Source organism: Rhineura floridana, chromosome 1 (assembly GCF_030035675.1).
Source record: "Rhineura floridana isolate rRhiFlo1 chromosome 1, rRhiFlo1.hap2, whole genome shotgun sequence".
Lineage (NCBI taxonomy): Eukaryota > Metazoa > Chordata > Lepidosauria > Squamata > Rhineuridae > Rhineura > Rhineura floridana.
The window spans coordinates 318,840,376-318,856,753 of NC_084480.1; the positions used below are offsets into that span (position 1 = coordinate 318,840,376).

The 16,378-nt window shown below is 47.7% G+C and overlaps 1 protein-coding gene across 5 annotated transcripts in view; it reads right to left on the reverse strand.

Moving 5' to 3' along the window:
* Positions 1-16,378, reverse strand: part of ARHGAP39 (Rho GTPase activating protein 39) — a 242,709-nt gene that overhangs the window by 60,194 nt on the left and 166,137 nt on the right. For all 5 annotated transcript variants that reach the window (XM_061607088.1, XM_061607087.1, XM_061607089.1 and 2 more), the window contains 2 exons: positions 13,239-14,637; positions 4,554-5,115 (listed from right to left, as the gene is read on the reverse strand). In XM_061607088.1, coding sequence (XP_061463072.1) covers positions 4,554-5,115; positions 13,239-14,637 — 1,961 coding nt within the window. The remainder of the gene's footprint in view (positions 1-4,553; positions 5,116-13,238; positions 14,638-16,378) is intronic.

Below are 16,378 nucleotides of genomic sequence, written 5' to 3' on the forward strand. Positions count from 1 at the left end.
CCCTTTCTTCCCCACTTCAGCTCCTTCCTGCATTTTTTTACGAACAATGAGAACTAGTAACATGCTGTTCTTGATTGAGTGACTGAAGTTAAAGGCAGAACTCTAAGGCTTCATGCCGGATTTGCCTTCTGCATGTCTTAACTGCAGGACTGTTCCTAGGCCCTGCAGAGGTCATGCATCCTGTTAGGTCAGGAGTTCCGCCAATCAGGAGAAAGGATACTGCTGTCTCCCAAGGGATTCATAAGGAGCCAACAAAAGGCAACGAAGTAATGCATTTTCACACCTCGCTAATGAAATCATTTTCTTTCTCCTGCTTATCAGGCAGAGAACTTTAGCTGGGGTAGGGGCTTCAGTCAGGAGCTGGTATGTGGTGTGCTGCTTAATGATTTAGAGTAACAGCCCTGTGTTAACAGAGCCCAGAGTAACCAATTACCAGTTTTAACTGCAGAGCCATTCCACAAAAGGTGGGAAAGGGGGAGTGCTGGTGATTCAAGGACTGCCATATTGCAGCTGACATTTATAGGGAAATGACGCACTCAGCAGGACACGGACGAAATACAACTTTGCAAAAGAGGCCACAGCTGCCACTTTTGATTCGCCAGAGGAGAAAGGAAGGCAGATAAGTTGGGATGGGGGGGGAGGGCTCCATTACCCTTCGCTTCCTAATGCCCCCTTCAGGCACAGAGATCTTGTTTCTTCAAAGTCAAGCCAGACCTTGAATCCACCTGGAAATTACCCTGGACAAGCCCCTCACCAAAACGATCGCAAGAGCCAACGTGCAGGACATGGGCCTGGATTGTCATTCTCTCCCAGGATCACGGGTCAAGGTGAGAGAGGACAGGGCTCCACGGAGAGCACCTCTGATGCCCCACCCCACAGGAAAGGCCTGTGCTTGGCACAGCAGCTGAGCAGGAGGAGGCGGCATTCCCTCCATGGCTGCCAAGCTCAAGCAGCAGGAACAGCAGCAGGACCCCGGTGAGGGCTTGGAACCTCACTGTCCCCCCAAGGGCAGGCTTCCCAGTACCCCACAGATGTTGCTGGGACTCTGAACTCCCATCAGCCCCAGCTAGCATGGCCAAGGGCCAGGGGTGAGGGGACTTGCTGCTGCTGCTGCTATTAAATTCATGAGTCTCAAGACTGTTTATTATTATCATTATTATCTTTATTTATACTCCGCCCTTTTTCCAAACTGGAACTCAAGGCGGCTTCCAGATAAAAATAAGTACATATCATTAAGAACCTATAAAAATATAAAACATATAAACAGATAAAATCAGCATTAAAACAGGATTAAACTATTAAGATGTTAAAACCAATTACTCTTATACTGCAACCCAGTTTAGGAGCATACACGTAAAACAATAACATACAGCATCCTCTTCAGTCACTACCCTTAAAGCCTTCAGTTCCAAAGGCCTGCCGGAAGAAAAAAGTCTTTAGCTGTCGGCAGAAAGACTGCACAAAGGAGGCCATTCTTGCCTCCCTAGGGAGGGAGTTCCAGAGCCTAGGGGCAGCCACCGAAAAGGCCCTATCTCGTGTCCCCACCAATCGCACGTGTGAAGGCGATGGGATCGTGAGAAGGGTCTCTCCTGAAGATCTCAGGGCCTAGGCAGGTTCATATAGGGAGATACGGTCTGACAAATAGCCTGGACCTAAGCCATATAGGGCTTTATAGGTCATAACCAGCACTTTGAATTGTATCCGGAAACAGACTGGCAGCCAGTGGAGCTGTTGCAGCAGGGGAGTTGTATGGTCCCTGTAACCAGCCCCACTTAACATTCTGGCTGCAGTTCGTTGCACCAACTGAAGTTTCCAAACAGTCTTCAGAGGCAGCCCCATGTAGAGCGCGTTACAGTAGTCTAAGCAGGATGTAACTAAGGTATGTGTCACCGTGGCCAGATCAGACGACTCCAGGAACGGGCGCAGTTGGCGCACTAGTCTACATACCTATCCTAGTCCAACAACTTCTGCAGATCGCCCCCCCCCGTTTTTTGCCAACACCTAAAATGACAGAGGTAGGACCCAATTCCACCTCAGCCCAGGCAAGGAAGGCCCTCAAGAGACACTTAATTCTAGGGTGTGTGTGTGTGGTCCTGGCCTACTCTCCCAAGCTTAAATTGATGACTGTGTCTCTTGGGTTTTTAATTGTTGGATGCCCTCTTGGGTGAAGAAGATGAGCCTGTGAGACAGAATCCTTCCCATAGCAACACGGGAAGCTTTACCAGGTCTGGGGCCACATAATAAACGTGTTGCTGCTGAAGAAAGGGAGCTGCTTCATTTGGAGTCAGAGCACTGGTCCGTTCAGCTCAATACTCTCCACACTGATGGGAAGCAATGGCTCTTCAGGGTTCTGGACAGGAGTCTTTTCCCAAACCCTACCTGGAGATGCTGGGGACTGAACTGAGGACCTTCTGCAGGTAAAGCATGGGCTCTGCCACTGAGCTACGGCCCTTCCCTGATCTGGGTTTAATCTTAATTAAAACATCAGAGGTTGGAGAAGATCCCCAAATGTTGAGACTCAGGGATCTGATAGGCTTCAATCCCAACCCTTGGCTCCCAGAGATGAATGCCCCACATATTACACCAGGCAGTACAGCCTCACGGCTCTGATGTCAGCGGGGCAGCGGAATCCGCTCCGGGTTTTAGTCCAAACTTTCAAGGAGCTGTCCAAAATGCTGAAAGTTTGGACAGCTCCTCGAAAGTTAGGACTAAAACCCAGAGTGGATTGCACTGCCCCGCTGACATCAGAGCGATCAGTCTCCACCGAGACACCAGGTACACATCAAGCCCCACCTCCATAAAGGTTTGCCCAATCCACACATTATACATTCTTGTGTAACACAAAGAGAACAAACAGGGTGCTCCTCTGCGCCAGACACAATTCCAGGAAGAGTGAAGCAATGGCACCCACCTGGAACAGCATTGGCATGATATGATGAGCAGCGATATTAACTATCCAGATGGCTCAAGCAAGGCACATTACTATATATTAAGCACTTACACAGAGTTAAAAAGCAGACGTGTCCATAGAGAAACGGCAAGAAAATAGACATGGAGGGGACACCGCAATTCAGGAACCTTTGCAGAAATAGTGAAGAATTTGTTTTTATGCTTTGTCTGCTTACTTGTGAGAAAGATGACAAATTAAATGCAAGTGAGGAAGGAAAATAAGATGGAATTTTTTTTAAGTTCACCATGCAACCTCTCTCAAGAAACAAGCACTGCCTGAATGGTTGCAAAGAGGCCAAGGCTACATCCCCACCATACATTTAAAACACAATTATTCCACTGCAACAGTCCTGGTTTCCCCCAAGGAATCCTGGGAACTGTAGTTTGTTACGGGTGTTGTTAGGAGACCCTCCTATTCCCCTCACAGAGCTACAGTTCTCAGAGTGGTTTAACATTCAGTCCCTCTTCCCAGGGAGCTCTGGGGACTGTAGCTCTCTGAGGGGAATAAGGGTCTCCTAACACCTCACAGCACCTTTCACAAAGTACAGTTCCCAGGATTCCTTGGAGGAAACCATTTTTCCCCACTATTGTGCCACTTTAAACAGTCAATAGCAGAAAAAAATGTATGGTGTGAATGTGGTCCTGTATTGCAAAGCTGGAAGCATGAACTGCCACCATCTACTACTTAGTGGTTTGAAGATCTCACTACCCTTTCTACATTGGAATGTACAGCTTCTAATTGCCAACCTCGCTTGCATAACTACTTGGACACATGGACGGCCTACATTCATTTCAGCCAGGAATATTTTTATTGATATTCATGGAAATATTGATGGAATATTTTAATGTCAGCTGACGATGTTTCTTTTTCTTTCTTTTTTTCACCCTGTTATATTTGCAAAAAGAAACAAGTGCTGAATGAGGCAGGAGAGACCAAAAGGAAAGAGAGAAGCAGGAAACAGATGAGAAAATTTCAAAAAGGGGGGGGAGGAGACATATACAAAGGAGAGGAGAATAGAACAGCATTAGAAGAGCGCCGCAGTTGGATCAGGCCAGCGGCCCATCTTGTCCAGCATCCTGTTCTCACAATAGCCAATCAGATGCCCCAGTGGGAAGTCCACAAGCAGGACCTCAGCCCATGAGCTCGCTCTCTCCTGCTGAGGTTCCCAGCAACCGGTATTTCGACACTCACTGCCTCTGAACAGAGCCATCAAGGACCTCATGCTATCACAGGAGGCAATTCCCTTCATGCTATCAGACAGAATTCCCACTATATCAGCATCATGCATGTAACAGTTATTCCAGCTCTACTCTTTAGGATTATTTCACCTGGGTCATAAATCAGGGAAAGCTGAAAAGAAAGAAAAAACACGTGTGCGTGTGTGTGAGTGATGCGTGAGAGCTCAGGTCTAGCTCAAAGCCATCGAACTCGTTTCACATTGGATCTCATGCTGGATTTTGCTAAGCCTCAGGAAGGAGAAGCCAGTGGTGCTCAACACTCCAAGTTGACCTTGCTTCATCAGACTCGGGGCTGCCAACGTTTCGTGGAGATAACCTGCCGACGGATCAGGCGAGCGAGCATCCCCCCCCCCCGGCTCTCTTACCTTTTGTGTCGTTCACTGGATCCATGTGCCTGTAGATGTATCCTTCTAGATATGAATGAAATTTGGGAGTGGGTGGGAAGAAGGCCAGGCAGATGGACATGAGCTCCCAGCCTCGGGCGAGGCTCTCGTAGCGGAAGTTCTCGGTGGTTTGCCGGCACAGCTGGATATAGAGTTCATCCCGGAGGCCCTGCATGCTCCAGCCTTTGGTGGCAATCTCCAGAGCCACGTTGAGTTGGTCCGTCTTGGCCCGCCGGTCCCCCATGTACATCTGGATCAGTTTGAAGATCTCGCAGGCTTCCTTCTTGACATTCCGGTCGGTGGTCATGATCATGGGCTTCTTGATGGACTCGCTGCTCCAAGCCAGCATGTTGGCGATGGAGACCTTGCGCCGGAAGAGGCCTTGGGTGTGCTTGTTGAAGTGCTTGGAGGCCCAGTTCTCAATGTCCGTCTCCGAGGAAGGCTTCCTCAGGTTGAAGGTGGGGAAGACGCAGCTGGTGCTAGGCATCATGGTCCGGTTCTGTCTGCTGCTCTCGAACTGTGCGCATGCGCCGAGATCCTCCGACTAGGGTGGGGAGGTGGTAAAAAAACAAGGCAAGAGTGACAAGAAGCAACCACCAATGAGGAGAGACAAACACCCCAACCAGGGCTGTGGAGTCGGAGTCGTCGGAAGCAATTTTGGGTGGAGTCGGAGTTGGTAGTAATGTACTGACTCCGACTTCAAAATAAAAACTTTTATAGGAATTTAGGAAAGTTTTCCTGTTCAGAAATTTTAACCAAATAAATATATTTTATGTTCTATCAATCTAGCCTGATGATTCACGTGGTGGTGATGAAATGCCTTGTGCTACCATTTTACTACAGAAAAATTGTTATTACTAGTTAATATACATTTGCCATTTATGAAGGAGTCGGAGTCGGAGGTTTGGCTTACCAACTCCACAGCCCTGACCCCAACTTCCCACCTCCTTCTCCACCGCCGGCTGGCCAGTTAGAAACAGCCTCTCTTGCCTCTTTTGCAAAGTCATCCTGCATCTGAGCCCCAACCAGGTGGTCACTTCCGTATAAATGCCAGCAGCAATGTGGCAGTCCTTCAATCATCTCCTCCCCCACACTTATTTCCAAGCTTTCGTGGTCCTGATCTGTGGTTAGAGCTGGTTAATTGCTCCAAAGCACTTGGGGGGAGGGACAGTCAGGACTCAGGGGAGAATGTCTTATTTGCACCTAGAAGGTCCCTGGTTGAATCTTGAGCTGGATAACAGGTTGGGGACCGATGCCTGCCTGAGCTGCCCGGGGATTGAGGCTGAAGCTTTCTGCATCCTGCTAAGTGCATGTCTTACCGCCCGAGCTATGTCTAAATACCTTCTCTCTGACTTTCCTCTCATGCTGTTCCATTAGCATCACGCATTATAAAACAACATTCATTTCTCAACAAAGATAGAGTTAACACTTTTTATCTTTTTCTTGAGTGCAATTCCAAAGGAAAAAAAAAACTCAATAAAGCTGTTAGAAAAACAAAGCACTTGTTTTTCCACTGACACTTTCTAAACAATGTTATCCTAATGAAAATATTCTTTGCAAGAGCTCAGCCATCAAACCAGAGCATTTTGCAACAACTCAGCTCTTCTGTTAATTGGTTTAGGCCACTGTTTGCCAACCTATTGCCCTCCAGACGTTTTGGACTACAACTCCAAGCAGGGTCCAGGCTGATGTAGGCAATTCCAGAGTTTCAAGCGGTAGTCCGGGCCTAGACAAGCTCTTCCCTTACCTAGATCACAGGAAACACAAGTAAAGGTATGCTTATCCATGAAAGATGAGCATCTCTCACAAGGGCCCTGACTTAGGAACACAGGAGGCTGCCTTAGACTGATTCAGACCATTGGTCAATCTAGCTCAGTACTGTCTACACTGACTGGCAGCGGCTCTCCAGGATTTCAGACAGGAGTCTCTCCCAGCCCTCCCTGGAGATGCAACTGGGGACTGAACCTGGGACCTTCTGCATGCCAGGCGAGTGTTCTACCACTGAGGTACAGGCCTTTCCCCAAAGTGACTCCCCCACTAACACACATATATATTGTTATCTTCTCATTACCATCAAATCCTCACCATTGTTTGCTAGGGGTATTCTTAACTACCCAAATCTGAGGGGGGTCTGCGGCTTTTAAAGTCACCATCTAAGCTCCCCCTAAGGCGTCAAAGAACCCAAGTTATACTAAATCATTTCCAACTGGGAAGCCTCTGAGAGCTTGGAGAGAGACTTCCACCCCCAAGTTGAACAGCCTTGGACTCCAAACAGGGGAGTAAACAGACCTAGGATGAAGCTTATCATAAATCACACACATGTAAACGTGTGCTGAGATCAGCCTGGAGGTTTTCGGCACTATAAATAGCTGTGCAAACAAGGCAAGCATTGGCCTGCAAGCTGGGAAGCCCAAACTCATGGAGAAACATAAGAGAGGGGAGAAGGAAGAGGCCACCGGAGAACAAAGGCTCTGCCCAGAAAAAAAAATAGACATCCTGTATAATACATATAGGAGGGCAAATGTGTTCCAGCTCTCTAGGTCCCCTTGGGCAACATGGGGACTGTCTAGGGCTGGGGAGGAAGCCTAGGGCTTAGTGGGGATTGGCCACCCAGAACCCCTTGAGTCATCAAAAGGGGAGAGTCTCTGGAGCTCACTTGCTTGCTCCTGGCTAGCACAGGGAGAGGACTCTTTGGGGACAGTGTGTGCAGCTTTGAACCTCTCTGTATACAAACTGAGATAGTGTGTGTGCGGTGTGTGTGTGTCCTACATACATCAAGCCCCAAATCTACCCACCTCAGGGGCTTACTCACGAAGAGCCCTTGTCTCCCCTGACTCCTGTTCTCACTCGCTACACACAATGTGAGCTCACCCCATCTGCCACGAGTCTGCCATCGCCCCCCAGTTCCCCATCCTCCTCACATTCCAGGACCTGGCCCTTCAGAAAAGCATTTCCTGAAGCATGCCACACACACAGAGTCCCAATATGCTTCCCAATAGTGAAAGCCTGGGCGGCGAGAAGTGCCTTCTACCAGCTTCAGTGGGCACAACAGCTGCAGCCATTCCTGGACCAGGAAAGCTTTGACCACAGTCGCGCAGGCTTTGCTGACTTCAAGACTGGATTATTGTAATGCGCTGCATGCAGGCCTTCCCTTGAACTTGGTCCGGAAGCAGCAGTTAGTGCAGAATGCAGTGAGACCCCCTCTTCTCAGAGATCTGCACGGGCTATTTGTTACTGGGCCAAGTTCAAGCTGTTATGATTAGTATAAAGGGCTCTTAATAGCTTGGGATAAGTTTACGTGAAGGATCGCCTTACCCTACATACGCCTACTCAACCGCTTCGATGTGCAGAACTGGCATTATCGCAAGTGCCACATAATATTCATTCCACACTTGTAAGGAACAGATCTTGTAGTGTGGTAGCACCTACACTTTGGAACTCCCTGCCTGTTGACATCATGCAGGAACCTTTGCTGTACTCTTTTTGGCACCTGCTAAAAACCTATTTTTTGCTGTCCAGGCAAGCCTATTCAGACATGAAAAAGCTGGCATCTGTAATTTTAGCTTAACTTCTGGATTTAATTGTATTTTGAATCCTTTTGTTTTTAACTTTGACTTTTATTGATAATTTTAATTAATATTTGGCTACAGAATCATACTCAAAAGAGTGCTTTTATCAACATTCCTTCTCAAACTGCGGGGAGGTAACGAGCAAGGTACTCAATCCTGGGCCCAGTACTCTTCAACATTTTTAGTAATGACTTAGATGAGGAGAGGCTTATCAAATTTGCAGATGATGCAAAATCGGGAGGGATAGCTGATACCCTGGGGGACAGAAACAAAGTTCAAAGGGATTTTGATAGGCTGGAGCACTGGGCTGAAAACAACAGAATGAAATTTTACAAGGACAAATACAAAGTTCTACACCTAGGAAAAAGAAACCAACTGCACAGTTATAAGATGAGGAGTACTTGGCTCAGCAATAGTACATGCGAGAAGGATCTTGGGATTGTTGTTCATCGTAAGCTGAATATGAGCCAACAGTGCAATGTGGCTGCAAAAAAGGCAAATGCTATTTTAGGCTGCATTAACAGAAGTATAGTTTCTAAATCATCTGAAGTACTAGTTCCCCTCTACTGGGCACTAGTCAGGCCTCATCTTGTGTACTGAGTTCAGTTATGGATATTGCACTTTAAGAAAGATGCAGACAAACTGGAACAGGTTCAGAAGAGGGCAATAAGGATAATCATGGAACAGGAAACAAAGCCCTATGAGGAGAGACTGAAAGAACTGGGCATGTTTAGCATTGAGAAGAGAAGACTGAGGGGAGATACAATAGCACTCTTCAAGTACTTGAAAGGTTGTCACACAGAGGAGGGCCGGGATCTCTTCTCAATCGTACCAGGGTGCAGGACATGGAATAATAGGCTCAGGTTGCAGGAAGCCAGACTTTAACTGAACATCAAGAAAAACTTCCTAACTGTTAGAGCAGTACGACAATGGAACCAAAGAGATAGGGAGGTGGTGGGTTCTCCACTACTGGAGGCATTCAAGAGGCAGCTGGACAGCCATCTGTCGGGAATGCTTTAATTTGGATTCCTGCATTGAGCAGGGGGTTGGACTGGATGGCCTTATAGACCCCTTCCAACTCTACTATTTATTTTTTTTGTAAATGGCTTTTTTTTATTTACAATTAAGCAGTATACAAATATTGCAATCAATCTATCTATCAATAAAGCCTGACAGCTCAGAGGAAGTCCAGCTCTGTCACAGCTCTGGAAGGAACTGAGGGTACAGGACACCTCCCTTTCACTTTGATAGGCACAGGTTGCCATGGCACACAAGGAAGGAGGCAGCCTTTTAAAAGTTTGCAAGGGCCAGGTAGTCATTTAAGCAGCATCAGAGCAGATGGAACATGCTACGACCTCTTATCACACCTCGGAATGCACAAGTGCTCCACCATCTATACAGGCCTCCTAATGGCTTCCAAGCACAATCAGAAGGGCTGCTTTTGACTTTCTCAACTCAGCGCCAATGTACTTCTGGGCTGTCTTCTCTCTTTTCTTCCCAATCAGTCCAGAGAGCTCTCTTGAATGTATTAACCATGCACCTTAGCAGCAATTTGGCATACAGAGGTTTTCTTGGTGGCTGTCCCAAGACTTGTGGAATTCCCTTCCCTTAGAAGTCTTAGGGACACGGGAAGCTGCTTTGCAACAGATCAGAAAACTGGTTCACGTATCTGAATACGCTCTGCTTGGACTGGCAGCAGTTCTGCCAAGATCTTGGCCAAAGGACTTTCCCATCCTTTGCTTCCAGATCCTTTTAATCAGAGATGGCAAGAACTGGATCTGGGACATTCTGCACACAAAACGTGTGCTCTACCACTGAGCTATGGACACCCCCCCTCCCCCCATCCTTTGATGTCTGAGCCAGGGAAAACATTGGGAGCACAATGAGATTTCTCTGCTTGAGATGACATTCTACAGCCCACGTTAAACAGCCCCCCGGGGGGGGAGCAGGAGCGGGTGTGCCTTAAAGCCTTCTTTATTTCTCCAGTTCAGCTTTCTTCTACTGAATCCCAGCAGCACCAGAATGCTAAGCAAAGAACCATATTTGCAAGGATTTGGATCATCTGGAATACCCAGTGGCCTATGGAGGAAGAGAAGAATGCTCTCTCTTTAAAGAGAGCAGATTTAAATGAATAAACAGGGATTGAAAATTGTCTGAGAAGCCCTTCCAGGGCGCCTTTATGAATCAGAGAGAGAGAAAAAGATTGGACCAGGCCCATTGATACTACACAGAGTACCAGCACGCTCGAAGTATGACTCATCTGAGTTCCTTTGAAATCTTTTCTCCCCACGATATTCACACGCAGCCTTTCATTTTCCAGGATCAAAATACTTTGGAGCTATTTTTTCATAGATGTGTGTGTGTACGTGTGTGTAAATATCAGCTGCTCAGTACTTCCAAGATCAGAAGTGAAAAACCTGAGGACACAGTTCAAAACCTTTATATGTACACCCAAAGGTTTTGAAATCTCAGCAAGCTTTGTTTAATCACTGCACTTGGCTTGTTAAAATGCCTGCGTTCAAAAGTGATGTTCTCCATAGAAAAAGAACATCCAGAGGTCAGTCGTTCCCCAGTTTGAATTGTTATTACATTGTTTGTTAAGCTAAGAAACATTTATATTAGAATACCAGCGGATAAACACTGGCTGGATTTCAAGCAGTTGAATTCAGTGCATCGCCAAACTCACTGAAGAAACTGTTACAGCTCAAATCAGTCAATCATCTGGTAGACCCCCAACTCATTAACGATAATCCTAAGAGATGCCTTGAGAGTGAGGCATGTTTTTGGACCCCAGCCAGCATGGCCAGCAGTCAATAATGATGGGCACAGTGAAAACTGGTGGCTCCGATGTCAGTGGGCAGTGAATCCGCTGAACTTTCAAGGAGCTATCCAAGGTGCTGAAAGGTGCCCCACTGACATCAGACCCACCAGTCTCCACTGGATGAGTGATGTAGTCCAACATCATCCAATGGGTTGCAGGTTCCCACCACCACCGTAAAGAATCTGATATACTTGGGTAGGAAAACTGGCTCCGCCAGCCTCTTCTTTTGCTCAATGTCATCTGATTTGTGGCAGGCAAAGGTGCTCCAAGGAGAGGAAAATTAAACATATTGGTTGGCTTGCTAAAACCAACAAACAAAAACCTTATTTTAACTAAAGAAGGGGTCATCCACCAAAGTGGATGAGTTTGTATGCAATGCTTTTAGTATCACAGCTCCAACATTTTGTTTGCATAATGACACTTTTGTACAACAGGCTAATAGAGAGTTATCTTAATTTCAACCTCTTCCTTGCACTAGTACTCATTCCTCAAAAAGAATGGTCTCTACCCTACATCAAATCTTAATCTAGATTCTAATGGGCGAATCAATGCCCTATTTAAAATATTGTTAAACTGGTGTAAGGAAAGGCAGCATGCATCAGTGGAAATGTGCTTGGATTACTAAAACTTTTAAACTGTTTGTCAAAATTTTAGAGAATCGTCATTCAAAGAGGATATCTAACACCATACAAACATTCTTCAGAAGGCTCGGAAAGGTTTTTAAAGGAGTGTGATTAGAAAGGTGCCCATTTTCATTTGTAACGGAGCCATAAGGAAGTATGAGGCTTCTGGAATCTAGTTTTGGGGAGGAAATGTAATTGTGGATTATCTTCTCCCAGAAAATCCAATGGCACTGTAATACATTTGAAAGCATTCACTTGCTTGGGGCTGTAAGAATTCTTGCTATTTATTTGTTAACAGCAGCAAAGGCTATCCTGCTTGAATGTGGTGTGCTAAACAGCTCCCATTCTGAGATTCAGTGGTTCACAAAAGTCTGGGGTGTATTTTATATGGAGAAATAGAGCCATCAAAGAAGACTGAGTTTAGGCAAGCATAAACCAGAGACATTTATGAGAGCACAGTTCCAGTTTGCAACTCACACAGACAATCTTGATTCACAGACTGCAAAACAAACATTGGTTCTGCAAACATTGGTTATGCACTTATTGATCACTAACAATTTTAGGGGGGGAATGTTGTTATTGTTGTTGTTAACACTAAGTATACATCAATTTCCCTCTGCATAAAAACCTTTATGATTGATTATATTACTGAATTTAGCTGTTTGGTTAAAAAATTAGGTCTCAGGATTAATTATTTTCTCTCTCTCCTTGTGAACTATTATAATAGTTTTATTCTGTAGGGTAACTTTTAAAACTTGTATTGATCTGCTGTATTATGCTGGGCGTATTTTTTATGTTGATTGCTAAAACTACAATAGATAAAGTGCAGTGCGTGGAAAAACATTGGTGCTCTCGAAATGTTTTGGGCCATAACCCTCCAAGGGGCCCCAGTCAGCCTGGCCAGGGATCCGCAGTGATGGGAGCTGTAATCCACAACATCTGCAGGGCACCACATTGGCCACCCCTGGTTGAACCAATTACTGCATTGAGCCAACCCAGAGTTTTCCATTACTTATATCAACTCTCTGACTCACCAGGTAATCCCCCAGAATGCCTTGAACTAAGAAATTTATGCTAATCTGCAGCAGGAGATTCCAAAATGCCAATCAGGCTAAATAAGATGCTCAGCTATTTACAAAAGCCTGGCTGTGACTTCCAGACTTGCTTCCCTCCTTTCCTCCTCCGTACCCCCGCAGCCTTCTCTTGCCATCACTGCTCCTCTTTGCCCTCACTGTCCCTCATCTTCAATTGCTCTTGCTGCTATTTAATGTAATTGCCTGTGGAAACAATTTGGTTAATCACTGATCAATAATAAATTTACATGGACCATCACAACAAATAAATTAAGCAACATATGGGACAAGTGAGGGTAAAGATGATAAATGATGCAAAGAAGAAGCAGGAGCAAAAGGGCAACTCAAATTTTAGGCAAAACCATTGTTACATAATTAGCGCAACTGCACGGAACATGGCAATTTCAAAATCAGAAACGGAGGGTAGTCAGCACAGCCCTAGTCTGAACAGAAATCCAAAAGATGTTCTTCATAAATGGTTCCAACTGTCCCTAGACATCAGAGAGATCATTTGCTTCCACAACTGACTGTTCCCCCGCAGTTGCAAGCCACCCTCTTCCAGTTTCAAGCATCTTTCTTACCTGGGACGGGTGCAGGTAGGGTTCGGGTGAAGCCAAGTTGGTCTGCACGGACACGCTCTTCTCCAGCAGGATCTGCGGGAAGCCCAGCTTCTCAAAGGTATTGCGCTTCCAATGCTTGTTCTCTTGCTGGGCCAGAGCCTCATCCTCGCTGAAGGCACGCACGACCGGGCCTGGCATGGGGAGAGGCACGGCCCCGTCGCTCTCGTAGCCCGAACCGTCTTTCTGGGAGTCCCAGCTGCTCCGCTGCCTCATGTGGTAATGAGCTTGCTGGGCCTCCCATGCCAGCCGGGCCTGGGCCAAGAAGGGCTCTGGGAAGCCCCTGGTCGGCTCAGCCTCCACGGACCTGCTCTCCAGGCGGTTCATCTGGGGCCTGCTGTTGCACCCGGACGGCGGCCTCTCCTCCGGCAGCCCTTCCTCCCGTTCGCCGGAGCCGTCGGTGGAGGAGGCATTGGGGTCGTACGAGAGAGAAGGCTTCCGGCTCTTCCGCTTGCGGGTACCAGGGGAGTAACCTGAAGAGGACATGGTGTTCTGCTGGCTGGACCATGACATGGAGTCTTCCCCCTGCGAGACCTGGCTGGCGGGCGGGCTGTGCCGGAAATCCGCCCCTTCCATGCTGCTGTAGTCCCCAGATTTGACCTCCAGCCGCTGGTCCCTCATGAGGCAAGGGCTGTGCTGGAGTGAGTAGGAGCCACCAATGGGGTTGGGGGAGTATTTGTGCCGGAGGCCGGTCTTCATCTTGGGACTGGAGCCCGACTGCTCGACATAGACCAGCTGCCTGACATATTCCTTGCCAGCAGGGCTGTACTCCAAGCTCATGAATCGGTCGGGACCCTTCTGCTTGGTCAACACCAGCTGCTGGTATGGGGAGTTGGAGCCCTGCTTGGGGGACTGGAGGAACGGGTGAGGCTTGCGGATAGGCGATTTCTGTGGCGAACCGGCTTTGTAGCTCCCGCTGGCCTCAAACTGCATATCCACGGGCGGCTCGTCATAGATGGGGGCCTGGTACTCCATGGGGGGCTCCTCGTACAAGGGCGGCTCGTAGGCATAGCGCGGGGAGGAAGGCTGGGACTCACTGGAGTGCTTCCGGTGTTGGCCCTGGAGCGGGGAGCAGAACGACTCACCCCGCCCCAGCAGTGGGGAGCAACTGCCCACATGGTCAGCCCGCTTTAGGAAAGGGGACTGCTTCCTCTCTGGGAAGAAGACAGAGCTGTCCGAATCGGGTGTAAACGTTTGGAGGTTGGGGGACGGCTGGCCGCCCGAGGGCCTGCGCGATCGTGTGCCTTGCTGGTTGTCGGGAGTGTAGCCATTGCCCTGGTGCATGAGGAAGCTGGGCTCACGGTCTGTCACCTTGATGAGCATTCGCTCCTTGGTCCCCGTGTTCCACCTCAGAGAAGATGCCCTGGGCAGGGGAGAGAGAACACAAGGCAGCAGTCAGAAAGAGGGCAATGCAAGAAGGTAAATACTCTTACTGCTCTATAATGTCAGCCTGCTAGGCAGTGTATATACACAAGGATATACTGTCCTCGCTCAGAGGACTCATCAGAATTCACTTGGGGGGCTCAGTATTGCATGGCATGCAAATTGGAGCCTCCTTATTTTCAAGAGTTTTCAGAACTTGGCACGCCACAATCTGGACAATGTGCTGAAACATTTGCAAGATTCACAGCACACCAAAATCCACTGGTCGCCGGTGAAGTAACATTGGTTGGTTGCCAGTGGCTTCATGACTCATCCTGAATCAAAACCTGCATATGCAATCAGTTGCTGCATATGCAATTCGTTGAATACACCACCCCCGCTGGGAAAAGGGACATGTCTGTGATACGAGGATCAATAAGCGTCAAGGAAGTGGCATTCAGGGATGAAGGTATGTGCATGGCTGGCTTACAGCAAGAGAGGGCACGCTTCAGGCTTTTGGGATCTACTTTGTGTTTTTAACTAGAACCTCCAGATGCACCAACCAGAGACAATTGCAAAAGACTTAGAATTAAAGAAGGAGGTGCCTTTCTGCAGCTGTGGAGCAGAGGGCTTTGGTTTGAGTACAGCACTGAGCTGAGCACATAGTCCATCCACTCCTGGTTACCTCCGACCTTCTTCATTTCAGAAGTCTAGTTTGGTGGGGATCATTTTGTTGTTGCCACTCTTGAACAACTGGGAGACAGAAACCCTTGTAATCTACTGCAAACCACAGAGAGGTCTACCAGTAAGAACTTGGATCTACCTTCAGCCCACCCCAGTCCATGGGGTGGTACAGAATATACAGATAAACAGGTAACTTCCTCTCATGCAGGCAGAATACAGAAAAGTGGAAGGGGTAAGAGAGGGGGCTGTTCTTCACCAGATGGGACCTTTTGAAAGCTAATAATAAAAGACCAACACCATTCTTAATGTGACTATCTAAAGGTAGTATAGCTTTGACAACAGGACGCAGATCTCCAACAGACCCAAGAAGCATCTGACAGCCAATCCCGGATGCCACTGCATGCCCCCTTTAGCTCTTGAGGTACTGCATTGTGTCTGAACCAAAAGGCTCGACCTTCTTTCTGCCTCTGCCACAACTCTCTTTGGTGACCTGCTTCAGACACGCAACGGTTTGTTTGCCACCTCTCAGCCATTCCCATGCCCCTCACTGATCAGCGATAGAACATTTGCTTTACATGCAGAAAGTCCCAAGTTCAATCCCTGGCTGGGATGTTCCCTGCCTAAAACCTGAAGAGCCCCTGCCAGTCAGAGTAGACATCACTGAGCTAGATAGACCAACAGTCTGACTCAGCATGAAGCATATTCCAATCCGGGAGACCAGGGTTCGAATCCCCACACAGCCATGAAGCTCACTGAGTGACCTTGGGCCAGTCACTGCCTCTCAGCCTCAGAGGAAGGCAATGGTAAAACCACCTCTGAAAACCACTTACTATGAAAACCCTATTCGTAGGGTCACCATAAGTCGGAATCGACTTGAAGGCAGTCCATTTCCATTTTTCACTGCCTTTTACGGAGTCTATTTGCCCCTCTAGTCCAGGACTGTCTAATCTGAATGGCAGCAACTCCTTAGGGCAAGGGTAGCCCACAAGATGTTGCTGAACTACAACTCCCATCATGCTTGACCGCTGGCTGTGCTGTCCGGGGTTGAAAAGAGCTGG